Source organism: Lagopus muta, chromosome W (genome assembly GCF_023343835.1).
Source record: "Lagopus muta isolate bLagMut1 chromosome W, bLagMut1 primary, whole genome shotgun sequence".
NCBI classification, from domain to species: domain Eukaryota; kingdom Metazoa; phylum Chordata; class Aves; order Galliformes; family Phasianidae; genus Lagopus; species Lagopus muta.
In genome coordinates, this window is record NC_064471.1 from 6,505,745 (window position 1) to 6,528,864 (window position 23,120).

General features: G+C 45.1%; 3 protein-coding genes across 10 annotated transcripts in view; 2 read left to right on the forward strand and 1 right to left on the reverse strand.

The window, feature by feature from the left end:
• LOC125686462 (uncharacterized) overlaps window positions 1-23,120 on the forward strand; it is a 221,273-nt gene that overhangs the window by 189,171 nt on the left and 8,982 nt on the right. For both annotated transcript variants that reach the window (XM_048930454.1, XM_048930453.1), the window contains exon 2: window positions 8,096-8,271. The gene's annotated coding sequence lies outside the window, so the exon portion shown is untranslated. The remainder of the gene's footprint in view (window positions 1-8,095; window positions 8,272-23,120) is intronic.
• The window catches only part of LOC125686461 (mesoderm induction early response protein 3-like), a 296,480-nt gene that overhangs the window by 18,569 nt on the left and 254,791 nt on the right, over window positions 1-23,120 (reverse strand). The gene's annotated exons all lie outside the window — the stretch shown is intronic.
• The window catches only part of LOC125686464 (uncharacterized), a 91,334-nt gene continuing 79,865 nt past the window's right edge, over window positions 11,652-23,120 (forward strand). The window contains exon 1 of one of the 2 annotated variants that reach the window (XM_048930456.1): window positions 11,652-11,947. In XM_048930456.1, coding sequence (XP_048786413.1) covers window positions 11,696-11,947 — 252 coding nt within the window. In that variant the 5' untranslated portion in view covers window positions 11,652-11,695. The remainder of the gene's footprint in view (window positions 11,948-23,120) is intronic. The other variant, XR_007373805.1, reaches the window with a different exon arrangement.

Consider the following 23,120-nt stretch of genomic DNA (forward strand, 5'->3'; position numbering starts at 1 on the left):
CAGGCTACAGCAAATGAGAACAAGCCCAGAAGGAATAGATGTGGACACAGCAACAAAGGAAGAAAACTAGCATATGACAGAAAGGCCATAGTGACATGGTTTTATGAATCTTGTTATCAGTATTCCACATGGTAACACCATGTAAGGCAGAGGGAGTTAAAGAGATAATACTCCTGTTCTCAGGACTGACAATTTTCCAGGTACCTGGTCCTCATAAGGGAAGTACATACCCCAGAAAACATGGCGTTCAGAGGAGAAGATAACTCACAGGAGAAAGTCATAGGACTCTCTCTGTGTCACTGGCTGGCAGTGCATGGGTGGGCTCCCCAGCCATGCACCTTCAGTTCAGAATAAGGTTTCAGACATTCTTCTCTCAAATTTTATGTGATTTATAAGTCTCAAATACAAATATAGCATATTATACTGTATTATCAAGAATACTGACATGATACTCAAAAATTTACCCTCCTTTTAAGAACATTGCCACAGTTCGTTTGTTATTTGGGCCAGGAGGCATGCCACCCCCTGCACAAACACAGAGGAACCCAGAAAACCAAATAACACTCACAAAGAGACAAGGTCAAGCTTTTTGCACCTGCAAAAGAGATAAACTTTACTAACAAGGCTCTCTTGTTACACTCAGGAAGAGTACACAATGTTTTCATGAGTACACTCAGGGAGACCTACACCATGATCACTGGATAAACATTCAAAAACTACATAAAGGATTCATGGAAGAGACAGGAAGCCTGCTTAAAAATCACAAGCTCTGCTGAATTAGCAGCTCCCTCTAGAAACAAGTCTAAGAGAAAAAAAGGAATTTTTTTTTTTTTTCCCCCCCTTTACAGAAGCAAGATAGCAGTGATCAAAACTTACAAATAACCCAGAATATTGACAGTCCGCCTGGACTTTTAAGGTCAAGTTTTTCGCACCTACAAAAGAGATAAACTTTACTAACAAGGCTCTCTGAGAGCAGAGAAAGAATTGTTCTAAAAGCTAAAAAGCAGCTTACGCCTGCATTCTCCACGAAGAATGTCAGTGGTTTATGGGCTAGTTCAGCCCAGTTCGGTGGCTACCAGGGTGAGGGATCGACAGATCTGCACCTCCAGAAAGGGAAAACGGGAGACCCTGAATAATTAAAAGCAGCAGCAACAATCTGAGGTGAAACTAACTAACTTACTAAATATGGTATCGGAATGCAAGATAACACACTATAATACAATATAATTAGAATTGAAGCTAATAAATCCACTATAATGAGAGAAAGAGTGTCTGAAAAAGCTGAAGGCCTTACATTAATGGCATGCGGATGAGACAAGCAGCCGCAAGAGAGCCTGATGATCGAAAAGAGGGATGTCAGGTGACCTACCAAGGCCTTAAATGTGTTCCCCCTGAGCAGGAATGATAACAGAACAGCAAACAGTCTTCTGGGGAATATAAGTTCTTCCTCTCTACTAAACAGGTGCTTGGAACTCAAGCATAAACTCTTTAACTCTCAGAGCACTACATGATGTTACAATGTAAAATACCAATAACCAAAAATCATAAAACCATAACAGAAATGCCTGAGTTTAATCAATAACAGCACTGGGTAAAGCTATGGTCTTCTCAGATCAAACAACACTCAAAAACTGCATGGACAATTCAGGCCCTAGAACCTTTTGTGGGTTGATAGCCCACCCCTATTTGTAGACTTAATTGGACAGAGACCCTACTACAATATCAAGCATTTCGAAACAGACAAAAATCAGTATTGAGTCAACAACAAAGTAACATAATTTGACATAATCCAATCTATTCCACACCAACAAACCAAAAGCGAGCAAAAAGAGGCAGTGAAATGGCAGAACAAAACAGAAAACATAGCAATAATAGCAGGGTGGCAAAGCTACAGGCTACAGCAAAAGAAAACAAGCTCAAAAGGAGCAGCTGTGAACACATAAACAGAGGAAGAAAACAAGCACAAAACAAAACAAAAAAACCCACACATAGAGACCTCCAAAAAGATAGCTGAGTGTCATGGTTCTATGTTGTTTGTTTGTTTTTATTTTTGGGTTTCAGTATTCCACATCAAAACATCATGTAGTGTACGGGGCATTAAAGTATCACTGCCCCAATCCCAGGTACCTATCCCTGTACATTACAGAAGTCATGGGATCTGGCCCTTCCGGGTGGGGGGGCTGCGCTCTTGCTGCCTTGCAGTGGGTGCTGGAGGGTGCTTTCCTAGCCATTCCAAGCTTTTCAGGTTTGAATCGGTCCCGGGAACTCTCTCTCTCTCATCTTGTCTGATTTATTAATCTCAATTTCAATTCAATTGTATTATATTGTGTTATCTTGTATTCCAATATTATAGTAAAATAAGTTTTCCTCCATAGATTGTTGCCGCTGCCCTTTTCCTCCCTTCCTTCCTTCCCATTTTTTGTGGGACTGGGGTGGGGGGGGAGGGCAGAGGCCTGTCGCCCCTGTCACGGACATAGATTGATATGGTCAACTCCGTGACAGATTTTTGGCGCCCAACGTGGGGCACGACTGCTTTTTAGCTTTTAGAACGAATCTCTTTTTCTCTCTGCTCTTAGAGAGCTTCGTTAGGGAGCATTATCAGTAGTTCAGGTTTCTGTGCTGGAAAACCTGACCTTGAAAGATTAGGCATACTGCCAGTGTTCTGGGATATTTGTAAACTTTGAGCACTGCTTAGTTTGGGAAGTGCCTTTTATTTTTTTTTCCCTCCTCTTGTTAGCTTCAATTCATTAACCCCTTTTTAGCAAGCACCAGTGATGAACCCACTCGTTATCGTGGGGGTGCTGGGTAAAGGACTTAAAGCAATGGTGTTACTCACAACCTACTGGCCAATAATCCATCTCACACTTACGTGTTGTGGAATTGCATTCATATATAACTACCTAAGGGCACTGATGGAGACACCTATGTTTTACCTACTTGAAATGTGGTATGATTTGAATTTTGACATTTACATCCCAGAAGGAATGGCTAATTTCACAAACAACTACATCCCAAATGGAGTAGCTAATTTTACAAACAACACAATGTTCGGACCAGTCTCCGGGTTTTCCTTTTGGTTTATCAAACGTTTTTTGAATCTTGAATTAACAGTCATGTTGTTGTCCGTGTCGTCAATTCTCCTGAATGTATTCCAATTCATTAGTAATAAGGGGAAGGATTCTTCTCCAAAACTAGAGAATAATGACTGGCAGGGGATATGGAGAGGTTTAGGAAAGGTTTTAGAAGCATGGGTGTCATGGTTCTATGTTTTTTTGTTTTTGTTTTTGGATTTCAGTATTCCACATCAAAACATCATGTAGTGTACGGGGCATTAAAGTGTCACTGCCCCAATCCCAGGTACCTATCCCTGTACATTACAGCAGTCACGGGATCTGGCTCTTCCGGGGGGGGGGGGGCGCTCTCTTGCTGCCTGGCAGTGGGTGCTGGAGGGTGCTTTCCTAGCCGTTCCAAGCTTTTCAGGTTTGAATCGGTCCCGGGAACTCTCTCTCTCTCATCTTGTCTGATTTATTAATCTGATTTATTAATCTCAATTGCAATTAAATTGCATCTATTGTGTTACCTTGTATTCCAATATTATAGTAAAATAAGTTTTCCTTCATAGATTGTTGCCGCTGTTCTTTTCCTCCCTTCCTTCCTTCCCATTTTTGTGGGACTGGGGTGGGGGGGGGAGGGCAGAGGCCTGTCGCCCCTGTCACGGACATAGATTGATCTGGTCAAATCCGTGACAGATTTTTGGCGCCCAACGTGGGGCGACTGCTTCTTAGCTTTTTGAACGAATCTCTTTTTCTCTCTGCTCTTAGAGAGCTTCGTTAGGGAGCATTATCAGTAGTTCAGGTTTCTGTGCTGGAAAACCTGACCTTGAAAGATTAGGCGTACTGCCAGTATTCTGGGATATTTGTAAACCGCGACCCTGAAAAGGTGAGGACAACGCCTGAGATATGGCAGAAAATTGTGACAACAGCACCGGACAAATATGCCGCTACACTAACGTCAGCGTGTGACAGATACCAGGAACAACAGAGAACGCCCTTAATTTATGAATTAATTCTTACGCTCCAAAACTACGAACAATTGCTGTTCCCAATTCTTTCTGCCGTTGCTGCAATATCAAGAATGACGGAGCAGGTGTCTCAACTGATTAACCGTGACAAACCTGTAGCAGTATCAGAGACGCTTGATGAAGATCAGGATAATCAAAAGAGTCTATCGAAGGATATGAAGGAGATGAAGGAGATGATAAAATGTATGCAAGCCCACCTAACTAAAGACGAAGAACCTTCCTTCTCACGTGCACAATCAAAGATCTCAGCTGTTAGAGGCAAACGCTCTCCAGCTCAAGTAAGGGGTAATACACCGCAAATTGCCTTATGGTATTACCTACGTGACCAATGGAGAAGACATGGGGAAGTTGCACGGTCAACCTACTCCTGTACTACGAGCCCGGGTGAAAGAATTACAAAGCAGATCTACCATCAGTGCAGTTGCTCCAGTTACCACAGGTAATGAATAGGGGGGCCCTGCCCTCAGTCAGGGGGGGGAAAGGGATAATAGAGTATATTGGACTGTGTGGATTCGATGGCCTGGCACATCAGAACCACTGATATATAAGGCACTGGTGGACACTGGTGCACAGTGCCCTCTGATGCCCTCGAGTCATGAAGGGACAGAATCAATCCATATTTCTGGAGTGACCGGGGGCTCTCAAGAATTGACTGTGTTGGAGGCTGAGATAAGCCTCACTGGTAAGGACTGGCAAAAACATCCTATTGTGACAGGCCCAGGGGCTCCATGTATACTAGGTATTGATTATCTCAGAAGGGGGCATTTCAAGGATCCTAAGGGGTATCGATGGGCCTTTGGAATAGCTGCTGTGGACACAGACAACATTAAGCAGCTGTCTGTTTTGCCTGGCCTGTCAGAAGATCCATCTGTTGTGGGGTTGCTGCGAGTAAAAGAGCAACACGTACCGATTGCTACAAAAATGGTGCACAGGCGTCAGTACCGCACCAACAGGGATTCTTTGCTCCCCATTCATAAGTTAATTCGTCAACTAGAGAGCCAGGGAGTGATCAGCAAAACTCACTCGCCTTTTAACAGCCCCATATGGCCAGTGCGTAAAGCCAGTGGAGAATGGAGGCTGACGGTGGACTACCGTGGCCTGAATGAAGTCACACCCTCATTGAGTGCTGCTGTGCCAGACATGTTAGAACTCCAATACGAACTGGAGTCAAAAGCGGCCAAATGGTATGCCACCATTGACATTGCTAATGCCTTCTTTTCCATCCCTTTGGCCAAAGAATGTAAGCCACAGTTTGCTTTCACATGGAGGGGCATTCAGTATACCTGGAACCGTTTGCCCCAGGGGTGGAAACACAGCCCGACCATTTGCCATGGGTTGATCCAAACTGTATTGGAACAGGGCAGTGCTCCTGAGCACCTGCAGTACATTGATGACATCATTGTGTGGGGCGATACAGCAGAAGAAGTCTTCACAAAAGGAGAGAGAATAATCCAAATTCTTCTGAGTGCTGGTTTTGCTATTAAGCGAAGCAAAGTGAAAGGACCTGCCCAGGAGATTCAGTTCCTAGTTATAAAGTGGCAAGATGGCCGTCGTCACATCCCGACAGATGTGATCGACAAAATCACTGCTATGTCTCCACCCACTAGCAAAAGAGAGACACAATCTTTTCTGGGTGCAGTGGGCTTTTGGAGAATGCATGTTCCAAACTACAGCCTCATTGTAAGCCCCCTTCATTATGTGACGCGAATGAGAAATGAGTTTACATGGGGCCCTGAGCAGCAGCAGGCTTTTGTACAGATTAAACAGGAGATAGCCCGTGCTGTGGACCTAGGGCCAGTACGAACGGGAAAGGGTATAAAGAACATCCTCTACACTGCTGCTGGAGAGAACGGTCCCACTTGGAGTTTGTGGCAAAGAGCCTCAGGAGAGACCCGAGGCCGACCCCTGGGATTCTGGAGTCGGGCGTACAGAGGGTCTGAAGAGCACTACACTCCAACTGAGAAGGAGATCTTAGCCACTTATGAAGGGGTTCGGGCTGCTTCTGAAGTAGTCGGTACTGAAACACAGCTCCTTCTGGCACCTCGACTGCCAGTGCTGAACTGGATGTTTAAAGGAAAGGTTCCTTCCACCCATCATGCTACTGATGCCACTGCTGTGTGGAGCCCCACACAACAAGTTGCAGAGGCCACTGAAGGGAAAGGAGAATCGAGCCAATTTGCAGAGGTAAAGGCTGTCCAACTGGCCTTAGATGTCGCTGAACGGGAGAGGTGGCCAATGCTCTATCTTTACACTGACTCATGGATGGTAGCAAATGCCTTATGGGGGTGGTTACAGCAGTGGGAGCAAAATAACTGGCAAAGAAGGGGTAAACCTATTTGGGCTGCTGAACTGTGGAAAGACATTGCTGCCCGAACAAAGAATATGGTTGTAAAGGTGCGCCATGTAGATGCTCATGTGCCCAAGAGTCGGGCTACTGAAGAACAGCAAAATAACCATCAAGTAGATCGAGCTGCCAGAATTGAGGTGGCTCAAATAGACCTGGACTGGCAGAACAAGGGTGAATTATTTCTGGCTCGGTGGGCCCATGAGACCTCAGGTCATCAAGGGAGAGATGCAACATACAAATGGGCCAGAGACCGAGGGGTGGACTTAACTATGGATGCCATTGCACAGGTTATTCATAACTGTGAAACATGTGCCATCATCAAACAAGCCAAGAGGATGAAACCTCTGTGAGAGGAAGGGCGATGGCAAAAGTACAAATATGGGGAGGCATGGCAGGTTGATTATATCACCTTGCCACGATCTCGCAATGGTAAGCATTATGTGCTTACTATGGTGGAGGCAACCACTGGGTGGCTTGAAACATATCCAGTACACCATGCTACCGCCCGAAACACCATACTGGGTCTCGAGAAACAAGTCCTGTGGCGACATGGCACCCCAGAAAGGATTGAGTCGGATAATGGGACTCATTTCAAAAATTCTCTTGTAAATACTTGGGCCAAAGATCATGGCATTCAGTGGATTTACCATATTCCCTATCATGCACCAGCCTCTGGTAAAATTGAACGATACAATGGATTGTTAAAAACGATGCTAAAAGCACTGGGTGGCGGAACATTTAAGCACTGGGAGAAGCATTTGGCAGAAGCCACCTGGTTGGTCAATACCAGAGGATCTATTAATCGTGATGGTCCTAACCAATCCAGTTCCCTACATACCGTAGAGGGAGATAAAGTCCCTGTTGTACATGTAAAGAACATGTTAGGAAAGGCAGTTTGGGTTCTTCCAGCTTCTGGAAAGGGCAAACCTCTCAGTGGTACAGTTTTTGCCCAGGGACCAGGATCCACTTGGTGGGTAATGCAGAAGAATGGGGATGTCCAGTGTGTACCACAGGGAAACTTGATGCCGGGGGAGTGCAGTTACTAATTCTATGTATATGTATATAGCCATGTGTGCATTTTAATCATTTTTTGTTTGTTTGTACATATGTATATATATTTTAAGCATGATGTAACGATGTAGAATAAGGGGTGGAATGTCATGGTTCTATGTTTTTTTTGTTTTTGTTTTTGGATTTCAGTATTCCACATCAAAACATCATGTAGTATACGGGGCATTAAAGTGTCACTGCCCCAATCCCAGGTACCTATCCCTGTACATTACAGCAGTCACGGGATCTGGCTCTTCCAGGTGGGGGGGGGCGCTCTCTTGCTGCCTGGCAGTGGGTGCTGGAGGGTGCTTTCCTAGCCGTTCCAAGCTTTTCAGGTTTGAATCGGTCCCGGGAACTCTCTCTCTCTCATCTTGTCTGATTTATTAATCTGATTTATTAATCTCAATTACAATTAAATTGTATCTATTGTGTTACCTTGTATTCCAATATTATAGTAAAATAAGTTTTCCTCCATAGATTGTTGCCCCTGTTCTTTTCCTCCCTTCCTTCCTTCCCATTTTTGTGGGACTGGGGTGGGGGGGGGAGGGCAGAGGCCTGTCGCCCCTGTCACGGACATAGATTGATCTGGTCAAATCCGTGACAATGGGGACCCACAGTGTCATGGGATTTTACTCTTGAACACCTGTGGGATCCTGAGAAACTAAGCCAGTATTTGAGTCAGGGACTATGCGGCTTACATAAATCTAAGGAGGTACAACTTATTTGGGGTTTGGCTTGTGCTTACCGTGCCCTATATAATACCATTCTGGAGAGAGAGAGTTTCCGAGCTGAGGTTCAAGCCAAAGGGGAAAATTCCCAAGTCAAATCTAATCAATCACAGGAGACACTAGTAACAATGTCAGTTGCTCCTGTGGAGGGCAAGAAATGGAAACGAGTGTCTTCGCGTCTTGATCAAAAAAGAGAAGGGGAGGAAGAGGAGGTGGAGGAAGATCCAGGCGAGGGGCCCTCCTCAGAACCACCACCATCGCGAAAGGCAAAAGGGAAAACTAAGAGACATGCAGAAGAGAGTGATGAAGAGGAAGTCTCTATTACTACTCGCCAGCCTCTAAAGATGACTGAAATCCAAGGTTCAAGAAAGGAGTTTACACAGCGCACGAATGAAACTCTTGTTTCCTGGATGGTTCGCTGTTGGGACAGTGGGGCCCATAGCTTGTCTCTGGATGGTAATGAAGCTCGCCAACTAGGTGCCATTGCCAGAGATCCAGCTATTGATAGAGGAATTAGTCGAGTTTCGGATGAGGCTGCCTCCCTCTGGGAACAAGTGTTAATAGCCGTGGAGGAAAAGTATCCCTTCAAAAATGGCTTGAAGATTGCGATGAATAAATGGGATACAGTTGAAAAGGGTATCCAGTATTTGAGGGAAATAGGCGTGGTGGAAATGTTGTATGACCCTGACTTTGTTCCTAACCACCCATGCCAAGACTGCGACCCTGAAAAAGTGAGGACGACGCCTGAGATATGGCAGAAAATCGTGACAACAGCACCGGACAAATATGCCGCTACACTAACGTCAGCGTGTGACAGATACCAGGAACAACAGAGAACTCCCATAGTTTATGAATTAATTGTTACGCTCCAAAACTACGAACAATTGCTGTCCCCAATTCATGCTGCCGTGGCTACTATATCAAAAATGACGGAGCAAGTGTCTCAACTGATTAACCGTGACAAGCCTGTAGCAGTATCAGAGACACTTGATGGAGATCAGGATAATCAAAAGAGTCTAATGAAGGAGATGAAGGAGATGAAGGAGACGATGCGAGCCCACCTAACTAAAGACGATGAACATTCCTTCTCACATGCACCATCAAAGATCTCAGCTGTTAGAGGCAGACGCTCTCCGGCTCAAGTAAGGGATAATACACTGCGAATTACCTTATGGTATTACCTACGTGACCATGGAGAAGACATGAGGAAGTGACACGGTCAACCTACTCCTGTACTACAAGCCCGGGTGAAAGAATTACAAGGCAAATCAACCACCAGTGCAGTTGCTCCAGTTACCACAGGTAATGGATAAAGGGGCCCTTCCCTCAGTCGGGGGGGGGAAAGGGATAATAGAGTATATTGGACTGTGTGGATTCGATGGCCTGGCACATCAGAACCACTGATATATAACGCCCTGGTGGACACTGGTGCACAGTGCACTCTGATGCCCTCGAGTCATGAAGGGACAGAATCAATGCATATTTCTGGAGTGACCGGGGGCTCTCAAGAATTGACTGTGTTGGAGGCTGAGATAAGCCTCACTGGTAAGGACTGGCAAAAACATCCTATTGTGACGGGCCCAGGGGCTCCATGTATACTAGGTATTGATTATCTCAGAAGGGGGCATTTCAAGGATCCTAAGGGGTATCGATGGGCCTTTGGAATAGCTGCTGTGGACACAGACAACATTAAGCAGCTGTCTGTTTTGCCTGGCCTGTCAGAAGATCTGTCTGTTGTGGGGCTGCTGCGAGTAAAAGAGCAACAGGTACCGATTGCTACAAAAATGGTGCACAGGCGGCAGTACCGCACCAACAGGGATTCTTTGCTCCCCATTCATAAGTTAATTCGTCAACTAGAGAGCCAGGGAGTGATCAGCAAAACTCACTCGCCTTTTAACAGCCCCATATGGCCAGTGCGTAAAGCCAGTGGAGAATGGAGGCTGACGGTGGACTACCGTGGCCTGAATGCAGTCACACCCCCACTGAGTGCTGCTGTGCCGGACATGTTAGAACTCCAGTATGAACTGGAGTCAAAAGCGGCCAAATGGTATGCCACCATTGACATTGCTAATGCCTTCTTTTCCATTCCTTTGGCCAAAGAATGTAAGCCACAGTTTGCTTTCACATGGAGGGGCATTCAGTATACCTGGAACCGTTTGCCCCAGGGGTGGAAACACAGCCCGACCATTTGCCATGGGTTGATCCAAACTGTATTGGAACAGGGCAGTGCTCCTGAGCACCTGCAGTACATTGATGATATCATTGTGTGGGGCGATACATTAGAAGAAGTCTTCACAAAAGGAGAGAGAATAATCCAAATTCTTCTGAGTGCTGGTTTTGCTATTAAGCGAAGCAAAGTGAAAGGACCTGCCCAGGAGATTCAGTTCCTAGTTATAAAGTGGCAAGATGGCCGTCGTCACATCCCGACAGATGTGATCGACAAAATCACTGCTATGTCTCCACCCACTAGCAAAAGAGAGACACAATCTTTTCTGGGTGCAGTGGGCTTTTGGAGAATGCATGTTCCAAACTACAGCCTCATTGTAAGCCCCCTTTATCATGTGACGCGAATTAGAAATGAGTTTACATGGGGCCCTGAGCAGCGGCAGGCTTTTAAACAGATTAAACAGGAGATAGCCTGTGCCATGGCCCTAGGGCCAGTACGGACGGGACAGGGTATAAAGAACATCCTCTATACTGCTGCTGGAGAGAACGGTCCCACTTGGAGTTTGTGGCAAAGAGCCTCAGGAGAGACCCGAGGCCGACCCCTGGGATTCTGGAGTCGGGCGTACAGAGGGTCAGAAGAGGGCTACACTCCAACTGAGAAGGAGATCTTAGCTGCATATGAGGGGGTTCGGGCTGCTTCCGAAGTAGCCGGTACTGAAACACAGCTCCTTCTGGCACCTCGACTGCCAGTGCTGAACTGGATGTTTTAAAGGAAAGGTTCCCTCCACCCATTATGCTACTGATTCCACTTGGAGTAAGTGGATTGCACTGATTACACAACGAGCACGGATGGGGAACCTCAGCCGTCCAGGAATCCTAGAGGTCATCATGGACTGGCCTGAAGGTAAAAAGTTTGGAACACCACCAGGAGAAGAAGTATCATGTGCTAAAGAGGCCCCACCATACAACGAACTACCAGAGAATGAAAAGAAATATGCCCTGTTCACAGATGGATCGTGTCGTATTGTGGGAAAGCAGCGCAGATGGAAATCTGCTGTGTGGAGCCCCACACGACAAGTAGCAGAGGCCACTGAAGGGAAAGGCGAATCAAGCCAATTTGCAGAGGTAAAGGCTGTCCAACTGGCCTTAGATGTCGCTGAACGGGAGAGGTGGCCAATGCTCTATCTTTACACTGACTCGTGGATGGTAGCAAATGCCTTATGGGGGTGGTTACAGCAGTGGGAGCAAAATAACTGGCCAAGAAGGGGTAAACCTATTTGGGCTACTGAACTGTGGAAAGACATTGCTGCCCGAACAAAGAATATGGTTGTAAAGGTGCGCCATGTAGATGCTCATGTGCCCAAGAGTCGGGCTACTGAAGAACAGCAAAACAACCATCAGGTAGACCGAGCTGCCAGAATTGAGGTGGCTCAAATAGACCTGGACTGGCAGAACAAGGGTGAATTATTTCTAGCTCGGTGGGCCCATGAGACCTCAGGTCATCAAGGAAGAGATGCAACATACAAATGGGCTAGAGACCGAGGGGTGGACTTAACTATGGATGCCATTGCACAGGTTATTCATGACTGTGAAACATGTGCCATCATCAAACAAGCCAAGAGGATGAAACCTCTGTGGGAGGAAGGGCGATGGCAAAAGTACAAATATGGGGAGGCATGGCAGCTTGATTATATCACCTTGAGACGATCTCGCAATGGTAAACATTATGTGCTTACTATGGTGGAGGCAACCACTGGGTGGCTTGAAACATATCCAGTACCCCATGTTACCGCCCGAAACACCATACTGGGTCTCGAGAAACAAGTCCTGTGGCGACATGTGTGAGAATCCTTCCTTGTTTTTCTGGTTCAAAGTTTGCTTCCTTAGGTATTTTGTTGAGGAGTCAAGTGATGGATGTTGTGTGGCAATCAACGTCGCTGTGTGGACAATTTTACATCTTTGGAACTGTTTGCCTTCGGAAGCTAGTGCTCAGGACTGTTTACTGGCAGAAGATCTAGCCTGTTACCAAATAACTCCTGTTTGCTATGGAAGACTGGGGGATGATACCATTGTATCCTGCGAAGGCAAGATACAAGTTGGTGCCTCCCTGCTTCCTCTTATCTGCTGGCAAGGCCAGGAAGATAAGAACAAAGGAAGTTTCTGCTGAGATCCCAGAGCCAGAAGCTGCCACTCAAAGGAGAGCTGACTCGACCACTTTGGATTTGAGCTGTCACTCCAAAGGCAGCTGACTCAACTACTTTGAAACTATTGAAAAAGGGCCATCATCGTCATGGTCGTGGTTCGTCGTGCTTCGTCGTCGTTGTCAACAGGACAACTCTGCCTGACGACCCACCGCTACTGAAGATCAAAGACTGAACTACGAACCTCGCTGGATCCATGGTGGTGACTATCTCCTTCTTGCTGCCTATAAAGACTCCTTGCTTCTTCTTTTCTATCTTTTCTATCACTCTCCTTCCCTTCCCCCATTACAGAATCACAGAATCACAGAATTGTAGGGGTTGGAAGGGACCTCCAGAGATCATCGAGTCCAACCCCCCTGCCAAAGCAGGTTCCCTACAGTAGGTCGCACAGGTAGGCATCCAGGCAGGTCTTGAACATCTCCAGAGAAGGAGACTCCACCACCTCCCTGGGCAGCCTGTTCCAGTGCTCCGTCACCCTCACTGTAAAGAAGTTCTTGCGCATGTTTGTGCGGAACTTCCTATGCTGCAGTTTCCAGCCGTTTCCCCTTGTCCTGTCTCCACTCACCACTGAAAAGAGTCCGGCCTCGCCATTCTGCCCCCCACACCTTAGATATTTATAGACCTGGATCAGGTCCCCTCTCAGTCTCCTTTTCTCAAGGCTGAACAGACCCAGTTCACTCAGCCTTTCTTCATAGGGGAGATGCTCCAGGCCCTTCACCATCTTCGTGGCCCTCCGCTGGACTCTTTCCAAGAGATCCCTGTCTTTTGTGTTATGTGGAAGAAGTCTCCTCCAAAACCAGAGAATGCTGACTGGCTAGGAATATGGAGAGGTTTAGGAAACATCTTAGAAGCGTGGGGACCGCAATGTCATGGGATTTCACTCTTGAACACCTGTGGGATTCCGAGAAACTAAGCCAGTATTTGAGTCAGGGATGGTGAGGCTTACATACATCTCAGGAGGTACAACTTATTTGGGGTTTGGCTTGTGCTTACCGTGCTCTATATAATACTATTCTGGAGAGAGAGAGTTTCCGAGCTGAGGTTCAAGCCAAAGGGGGAAGTCTCCAAGTCAAATCTGATCAGTCACAGGAGACACCAGTAACAATGTCAGTTGCCCCTGTGGAAGGCAAGCAATGGAAACGAGTGTCCTCGCAGTTAGAATGGAAAAAAGAAGAAGAGGAGGAGGAGGAGGTAGAGGACGATCCAGGTGAGGGGCCCTCCTCAGAATCACCATCATTGGGGAAGGCAAAAGAAAAAACTAAGAGACATGCAGAAGAGAGTGATGAAGAAGAAGTCTCTATTACTACTAGTCGACCTCTGAAGATGACTGAAATCCAAGGTTCAAGAAAGGAGTTTACACGGTGCCCGAATGAAACTCTCATTTCCTGGTTGCTTCACTGTTGGGACAGCGGGGCCAGTATCTTGTCTCTAGATGGTAATGAAGCTTGCCAACTAGGAGGCACTGCCAGAGACTCATCTATTGACAGAGGGATTAGTAGATGTTTTTTGGATGGGGCTGCCACCCTCTGGGAAAGAGTGTTAGTAGTTGTGAAGGAAAGGCATCCTTCAAAGACAATGTGAAGCCTGTGATGAAAAGGTGGGATACAGTTGAAAAGGGTATCCAGTATTTGGGGGAAATAGCCATGGTGGAAACGTATGACCTTAATTTTGTTCCTAACAATCCATGCCAAAACTATGATCCTGAGAGAGCGAGGATGCCGCCTGATATATGGCGGAAACTCACAACAACAGCATCAGAAAGATACACCGGTACACTAGCAGCAATGTTTGGCAGATACGAGGACCAACTGAGAAGACCCTTAGTTTTTGAATTGATTCTTACACTCCAAAAGTATGAACAACGTCTACCTCCAACTCACACTTCCATTTCAGCCATCTCACAAGTAACAGACAAACTGAATGAAGTGCAAGAACAAGTGTTTCTATTGATTAATCATGACAAACCCGTAGTAGTATCAGAAACACTTGATGAAGATCAGGATAATCAAAGGAGTCTAATGAAGGAGCTGATCAAACTAATGAAAATCCAACTAATTAAAGATGATGAACCCTCCTCCTCACCTGTATCATCAAAAATCTCAGGTATTAAAGGCAAATGCTTTCCAGATCAAGCAAGGAACAATAGTAAGACTACATTGCATATTGCCTTGTAGTGTTACCTACGTCACCGTGGAGATGACATGAGGAAGTGGCATGACCAAACTACTCCTGTACTTCGAGCATGGGTGAGAGAATTACAAAACAAATCAATCACCAGTGCAGTTGCTCCAGTTACCACAGGTAATGAATAGAGTGGCCCTGCCCTCAGTCGGGGGGGAAAAGGATAATAGAGTTTATTGGACTGTGTGGATTTGATGGCCTGGCACATCAGAACCACTGAAATATAAGGCACTGGTGGATACCAATGCACAGTGCACTCTGATGCCCTCAAGTTATAAAGGGATAGAACTAATTTCTATTTCTGGAGTGACTGGGGGCTCTCAAAAATTGACTGTATTGGAGGTTGAGATAAGCCTCTACGGTAAAGACTGGCAAAAACATCCTATTGTGACTGGCCCAGCGGCTCCATGTATACTTGGTATTGATTATCTTAGAAGGGAGCATTTCAAGGATACTAAGGTGATGGGCCTTTGGAATAGCTGCTGTAGACACAGACAACATTAAGCAGCTGTCTTTTGCCTGGCCTGTCAGAAGATTCGTCTGTTGTAGGGTTGCTATGAGTAGAAGAGCAGCAGGTACCGATTGCTACAAAAAACAGTGAACAGATGTCAGTACCGCACCAACAGGGATTCCTTGCTCCCCATTCATAAGTTGATTTGTCAACTAGAGAGCCAGGGAGTGATCAGCAAAACTCACTCGCCTTTTAACAGCCCCATATGGCCAGTGTGTAAAGCCAGTGGAAAATGGAGGCTGACGGTGGACTACCGTGGCCTGAATGAAGTCACACCCTCATTGAGTGCTGCTGTGCCAGACATGTTAGAACTCCAGTACGAACTGGAGTCAAAAGCAGCCAAATGGAATGCCACCATTGACATTGCTAATGCCTTCTTTTCCATTCCTTTGGCCACAGAATGTAGGCCACAGTTTGCCTTCACCTGGAAGGGTGTTCAGTATACTTGGAACCATTTGCCCCAGGGGTGGAAACACAGCCCGACCACTTGCCATGGGCTGATCCAAACTGTATTGGAACAGGGCAGTGCTCCTGAGCACTTACAGTACATTGATGATATGGTTGGATGGGGCGATATAGTAGAGGAAGTTTTTGAGAAAGGAGAGCAAATAACCCAAATTCTTCTGCAAGCTGGCTTTGCTATTAAGTGAAACAAAGTGAAAGGAGCTGCCCAGGAAATTCAGTTCCTAGGTAGAAAATGGCAAGATGGGTGTCGCCACCTCCCAGCAGATATGATAAAATCACTGCCATGTCTCCACCCACTAGCAAGAGAGAGGCACAGTCTTTTCTGGGCATAGTGGGCTTTCGGAGAATGCATGTTTCAAACTGTAGGTGCATTGGAAACCCCTCTTATCAGGTGATACAGAAGTGGAACAGTTTTGTGTGGGGTCCTGAGTAGCAGCAGGCTTTTGAACAGATTAAACAGGAGATAGCCTGTGCCATTACCTTTGGGCCATTTTGAATGGAACTGGATGTAAAGATCATCTTCTACACTGCCGCTGGAGAGGAAAGTCCCACTTGAAATTCGTGGCAATGAGACTCAGGAGAGACCCGAGGCCAACCCCTGGGATTCTGGAATCAAGCGTACAGGGGGTCCGAAGACTGCTACACTCCAACTGAAAAGATCTTAGCTGCGTATGAAGGGGTTCGTGCTGCTTCCAAAGTAATTGGTACTGAAACGCAGTTCCTTCTGGCACCTCGACTGCCAGTGCTGAAATGAATGTTCAAAGGAAAAATTCCCTCCACCCGTCATGAAACTGATGCCATTTGGAGTAAGCGGATTGTGCTGATTATGCAGTGAGCGCAGATGGGGAACCTCAGCCGTCCAGGAATCTTAGAGATGATTAAGGACTGGCCTGAAGGTAAAAACTTTGGAACATCATCAGCAGAAGAGGTACTGTGTGCTAAAGAGGCACCACCATACAACGAACTATCAGAAAATGAAAATAAATTTGTCTTGTTCACAGAGGAATCGAGTCGCATTGTAGGGAAGCATCGCAGATGGAAATCTGCTGTGTGGAGCCCCACACGACAAGTTGCAGAGGCCACTAAAGGGAAAGGAGAATCAAGCCAATTTGCAGAGGTAAAGGCTGTCCAACTGGCCTTAGATGTTGCTGAGTGGGAGAGGTGGCCAATGCTCTATCTTTACACTGACTCATGGATGGTGGCAAATGCTTTATGGGGGTGGTTGCAGCAGTGGGAGCAAAATAACTGGCAAAGAAGGGGTAAACCTACTTGGGCTGCTGAACTGTGGAAAGACATTGCTGCCCGAACAAAGACTATAGTTTAAAGGTGCGCCATGTAGATGCTCATGTGCCCAAGAGTCGGGCTACTGAAGAACAGCAAAATAACCATCAGGTAGATCGAGCTGCCAGAATTGAGGTGGCTCAAATAGACCTGGACTGGCAGAACAGGAGTGAATTATTTCTAGCTCAGTGGGTCCATGAGACCTCAGGCCATCAAGGAAGGGATGATGCAACATACAAATGGTCTAGAGACCAAGGGGTGGACTTAACTATGGACGCTATTGCACAGGTTATTCATGATTGTGAAACGTGCCATAATTAACCAAGCCAAGAGAATGAAACCTCTCTGGAGGGAAGGGTTATGTCAGAAGTATAAATATGGGGAGGCATGGCAGGTTGATTATATCACCTTGCCACGATCTCTCAGTGGTGTTATGTGCTTACTATGGTGGAAGCAACCACTGGGTGGCTTGAAACATGTAGCACCCCATTCTACTGCCCGAAACACCATATTAGGTCTCAAGAAACAAGTCCTGTGGCAACATGGCACCCTAGAAAGAATTGAGTCAGATAATGGGACACATTTCAAAAATTCTCTCGTAAATGCTTGGGCCAAAGATCATTGTGTTGAGTATCATATCCCCTATCATGCAACAGCTTCTGGTAAAAAAAAAAAAATATATATATATATATATATATATATATATATATATATATATATATATAAAGCATGATGCATGATGTAGTGATGTAGAATATGTGGTGGAATGTCACGGTGTTGTAATTTTTTTTCGTATCGGTATCCCACATCATAACATGATGTAAAGCGTGGGTAATTATAGAGTTAATACTCCAGTTCCACACACTGACAACTTTTTGGATACCTGGTTCTCAGAAGAGAAGAAGAACTACATATCCCAGGGGACCTTTCACGTGTGAGGTGAACTTGATAAGTTGTGGGAGGAAGGAAGTCACAGGATTTTGCTCTTTCTTGCTTGCTGCCTGGCAGAGGGTGTGGGTGTACTTCCAAGCTGTGCGCCTTCAGTTCAAAGTAGGCTTTTTGGTTTCGGAAAACTCTCGCTCTCTTTGTTATTGTATTTGATTTATTAGCCTTTATTTCTGTTAGACTGTATTATACTGTGTTATCTTGTATTCTGACATCACAGTTAGTAAAATGTTTTCCTCCTTAGATCATTGCCGCTGTTCTGTTTGTTTGTTTGCTTGTTTTTGGTTTTTTTTTGAGCCCAGCTCCCATCTCCCCACCCTTCCCTTTTTCCTTTCCATTTTTTTGGGTGAGGCCAGGGCAGCCACGGTCCTATTGCCCCCATCATGGGCATAGATTGATCTAGATAACTCCATGACAAGGGGGTTGGAACTTAATGGTATTTTAAAGCCTATTACAACCCAAGCCATTCTATGATTCTTTCATTCCTGTTTAAGTCTTAGTAAGTTCTTGAATATGAAACTCTATCCTGATGCAGTATTGCAAGAAACTATACTTGACCTTGGTAAAACTTACACAAGTATCCAAAATGCCCTGGTTGTATTAAGAAGTCTTGCTAGCTCGAAGACCAGCATACCAGCCAGAGAAGAAAATCAGTGTATGAAATCTCAAGTAATGCTTTGCAGTACAGTGATGAGGATGTCTCTGTCACTAAATTTCTCCATGAACTAAATCTTGACTAGCTGATACTTTCTATATACAAGTGATATCGGCTTATGCTGTCTCCGACAACTTTCTCCAGGTTTTCTAACATCTCACCTGCTTAGATAAAGGGTAGCAAATTTCTTAGACAAATTCTAATCCAAAGTGACAGATATCTCAAATTATATGCTTCTGTGCATGTTGGAAGAAATAATTTAATTCTTTTTAATTATTTCTCTGCATCCCTGGTGAATTACTATTTATTAGTAATGCTCAGTTGAAACTTGAACTGGACAAACATCTTTAGACAAGCTACGTATCAAGCAGGACTAGTTGACTGTTAACGAACACCACTCACAACACTGTGATGTTCACCTGACATATAACAAGAACACTAGTTCCCTGATGAAAACAAACAAACAAAAAAAAACTCGGAAGATGGTATGAAAACAATAGAAACTCACAAAACTTGAAAATGCCCATATTGTCAACTCGTGCTGGTGTAAAGCAAATAAAGGCTATGACAGATCCTTTATTTGAGATACAGGCACTATAGAACAAGATATCAAAGAAAGGAATTAACTCACCCCTCCCGGCAACAGTTCAGAAAAAAGGGTGAGCTCAGGAACGCAGCCTTCTCCGGTTTTAACTCTGGTGCACCAGAAGGGGGGGGTAAACCGCGCAGGCTCTTGACTGCATATGCGCTCCCGGAAGCACCACCAAGAGGGAGAGAGAGGAAGGGTGGATCTAGGCTCCCCTGCTCCAGGCACTCAGGTGCTCACCTACTGGTTCAGCCTGTGACCTGGCAATTCCATTGCAGCTGGATTCAGCAGAGACAGAGTTAAGAGCACATAGATGTAGCTTTATCTGCTTGCTTTTTTTTGTTTTACATGTGTGATGGGTGCACACCCAAGGCCACACTAGTCCAGGCTCCTTGGTGAGGAAAAGCCACTGCCTTTATGGCCAAGCAGCAGGGGGTGGGGCAGAGCCAGGACAACTGCTCTGAATTAGGCACAGAGTTATTCCATGCTATATGACATCATACAGAAGGCTATAAAGCTGTGGGGAGCTAAGCAAGTGCATGGTAAGATGTATTGTTAATGGAGGTTACTGGTAGCAAGCAGTTGTATTGTTAGCTGGGTGTGTATTGTCAGTGGGTGATAAGTAACTGTATTGTGGTTAGATACATTATTTTATTTTATTTTATTCCTAATAAACAGCTTTTATCTCAAACTGGGAATTCCATTTTATTTCTAAATCATTCATTCATCCTGCTGGCATCAAAGGAGTGAGTGAACAGCTTTGTGATGCTTAATTGCCTGCCAGGTTAAAGCACAACAGTCCTCTTTGGCACCCTATGGGGGGTACAGAAAGTTGAGATAGCAGCAAATCTGACCAGAGTTTCTTAAAATAAAGCTGTCATAAGTTTTATAGTAATTGAATAGTTGCTAGTCACAGTGTGTTGTGTTTTTTTTTAAGTACTCTCTTAGAGCTTTTTCACAGAACAGTATTACTTAACATCTTACTTGCTGTATATATTCCCTGTTGTGCTGTTTATGATTTCCAGGGTCTGGATTAAGTCTACATTTTGGAAGTCATCTTAAGTTGTTAAGAGCACTGTAGTTGAAAAGTTAGTTTTGAGAGTCCATCTAGTTTATATAATGAGGTAGAAGAAGCTTAAAAATGCCCTTACAAATAAAATCATTTACACAGAGACTCACACAAAAGATGTCCTTGCTCACAAGTTGCTGTGCAGAAGCTTGCAAATTCTTCACTTGGTCTGTAGGCTTTCACCAAATAAAGTTTTAGTTAGAGAGATCTATGAACAATTTGAACTTATGAACTTTGGACTTACTGCACAGGCCTACTAGGTCAGTATTGGTCCTTAACAGTAGTGAAACTGCTTCTGATAAATTCTTCACAATACTAGGCAAAATGTTGTTAGGAATTTCAATAAATCACATATAGAAAAAAGTTAACTCACTCCACAGGTGATAGGGTCTCTGGCTATAGAACATTCCTTCTGAGGAAATAGCCTTTGTTCAGAAGAGAGATGCTCCCTCTGGAGGCTAGTCCTTAAAAGATCCAAGTGGGGTGTGGACTTGGGTCTACTCTTTCTGGTTACGTGAGAAGCACAGATGAATTACTTGCACCTATGCTTCCTGGGCCAGCCACCTCCATTCACCAGGTGCTCAATCATCAGTTCAGGTAACAACATTACAGTTCCCTTACAGCCCCATAGAAGGGAGAAGTTGTATTTGGTAGACTGAGAAGCCTGTAACCTCCAAGTACTTCCTCCAGTGAGGAAAAGAGAGGGGACAATGTGTTGAGAGGAAGGATAAAGTGGAGGCTGGGACTTCTGATGCTTTGAGAGAACCTACTGAAAAAATGTTTCCAGTAGACTCTTTACTTGAATAAAGAAAGCTAAGACACTTCCTCTGTCTCTTTTTGGGATAAAGATAATTGAGCAAGTATATTTGAGTAACATTTTCCCAATGACTTGGGAGCTTGTCTGGGATCTTTCAACTCCCTCAGGTCAGTGGGTGCCTGAGTGAGCTGACAAGCATCCTCACTGATTTATGGTAATCAGCTTGTTTGGGGGCTGTCAGCAGCAGGGTGTATGAATCCTTTTTTGTTTTTGGCTTAAAGCTTGCTTTCTGAGGCATTTCTTGTGATAAGACTCACCCAGGAGATGAGAGGTGGGTGTTGCCATGTGGCAATCAACATCACTGTGTGGACAATTTTACATTTGAAAGTATTTCTTTGGAGATGCTTGCCTAGGGAAGAGAGTGCTTAGGAGTGTTCACTGGTGGAAGAGCTGGCCTGTGACCAAATAACTCCAACTTGGTATAGGAAAACTGGGGAATGACACCATCACGTCCTGTGAAAAACAGGATGCAGGTGGGCACCCCTGCTCCCTCTTATCTGCTGGCAAGGCCCAGAAGATGGGAACAAAGGATTTTCTGCTGAGATCCCAGAGCCAGAAGCTGCCACTCCAGGAGAACTGACTCAACCACTTTGGACTTGGAAATAAGTTTCCACTACCACTGAAAAGTTGTTGTCATCAATGGAACAACACCCGACAAGCCACCACTACTGAAGATCAAAGACTGAACTACGAACCATGCTGGACCCACAGTGGTGACTATCTCCCTCTTGCTTCCTACAAAGACTCCTCGCTTCTATTTCCTATCTTTCCTATTGCCCTTCTTCCCTTCCGCATCTCCCTGAACAACTAGGATTTCTAATAAATTGGTCAGACCAACATTTGAACCATTGTTTCTTAATCTCACATCGGGTATACATATATCAAAGAACCTCCTCTCCCTCCTATAAATTGGAACGAGACATTATTTAATAGCATAGTCGAAGCAGGACACCCGCCGTGAGAACGCTGTCCTTCCAGATATAGTCTGAAACTTTTCTGTGTATACCTCCTGGAGTTGCAAGGAGTGATATTTTAGAAGACTTAGACGTGAGCACCTCTCCAGGAAGTCCACTCCATATTCTGAAGTGTTGCTGTTTATGTGTATACCTCTCAGAGACATATGAAGTAATTTCCAGTATTTCCATTTATTTAATACACTTGTGCCTCCCTGTGAAGATCACTGCACATTTCAAAACTGGAGAGTGTCTTGTAACTCAGGTGTGGCCTTCGGAAGATTTTCTGTGTGGCTTCACAGAGAAGTGAGGAGCGATTTAACTATTAGCATTTCCTTCGATAAGTCCCTGTGAAGGGGAGGCACTCCTCATATAGAAATCTAAGTAGTGTTGTTTTAGCCTCCTTGTCTTGTGTGTTCCCCACAAAGAAAGGGGGGAGTGCTTTGAGCATTTGCATTTGTTAAGTGTCTCCCTGAGGAGATAAGGAGTCATTTGAAGTTTTGAATACATGCACCTCCCCCTTCCTCAGTGTAGATCTTTCTGCCCATCAAGAAATGAGTAACAGTATAGTCACTATGGAAAGTGAAAGTGTGTTATTTGACGTCTTAGAAAAGCATGGTGCTCAGCCATCATTAATGGGGGGGGGACCGGGCACAACAGAACTGGTATAAATTGCAGAGTGTTTCAGACCATACTAGTGTTCTGCAAAAGAATGCTAAATAGGTATAGGAGAGGTGGAGCCAGGCTGCACCCCTTCTGGCAACACAAGTGAATTGCCTTCACCTGTGCTCCTGTGGCTGACTCATTGCTCACCTTAGGTGATCAAGCAGAGGTTCATGCCGTGACTCAGCAGTTCCCATACATGCGTCCTTTGATAAAAATTGAATATGCATTTGATAACAGTGAGGATCTAGACTCTCAGAGGAATGTTAAGGAAATTCCCTTTTTGGCCACTGAATTAGCAAAATTGAAAAGAGATTTTGGTTGCTATGTAAAGGAATCTGAGACAGAGTATGCATGGAGGGTTAGTCTCACTGGTGGAGGCCAAATACTTTTAACTGAAAAGGAAGCAGAAGGATATTGG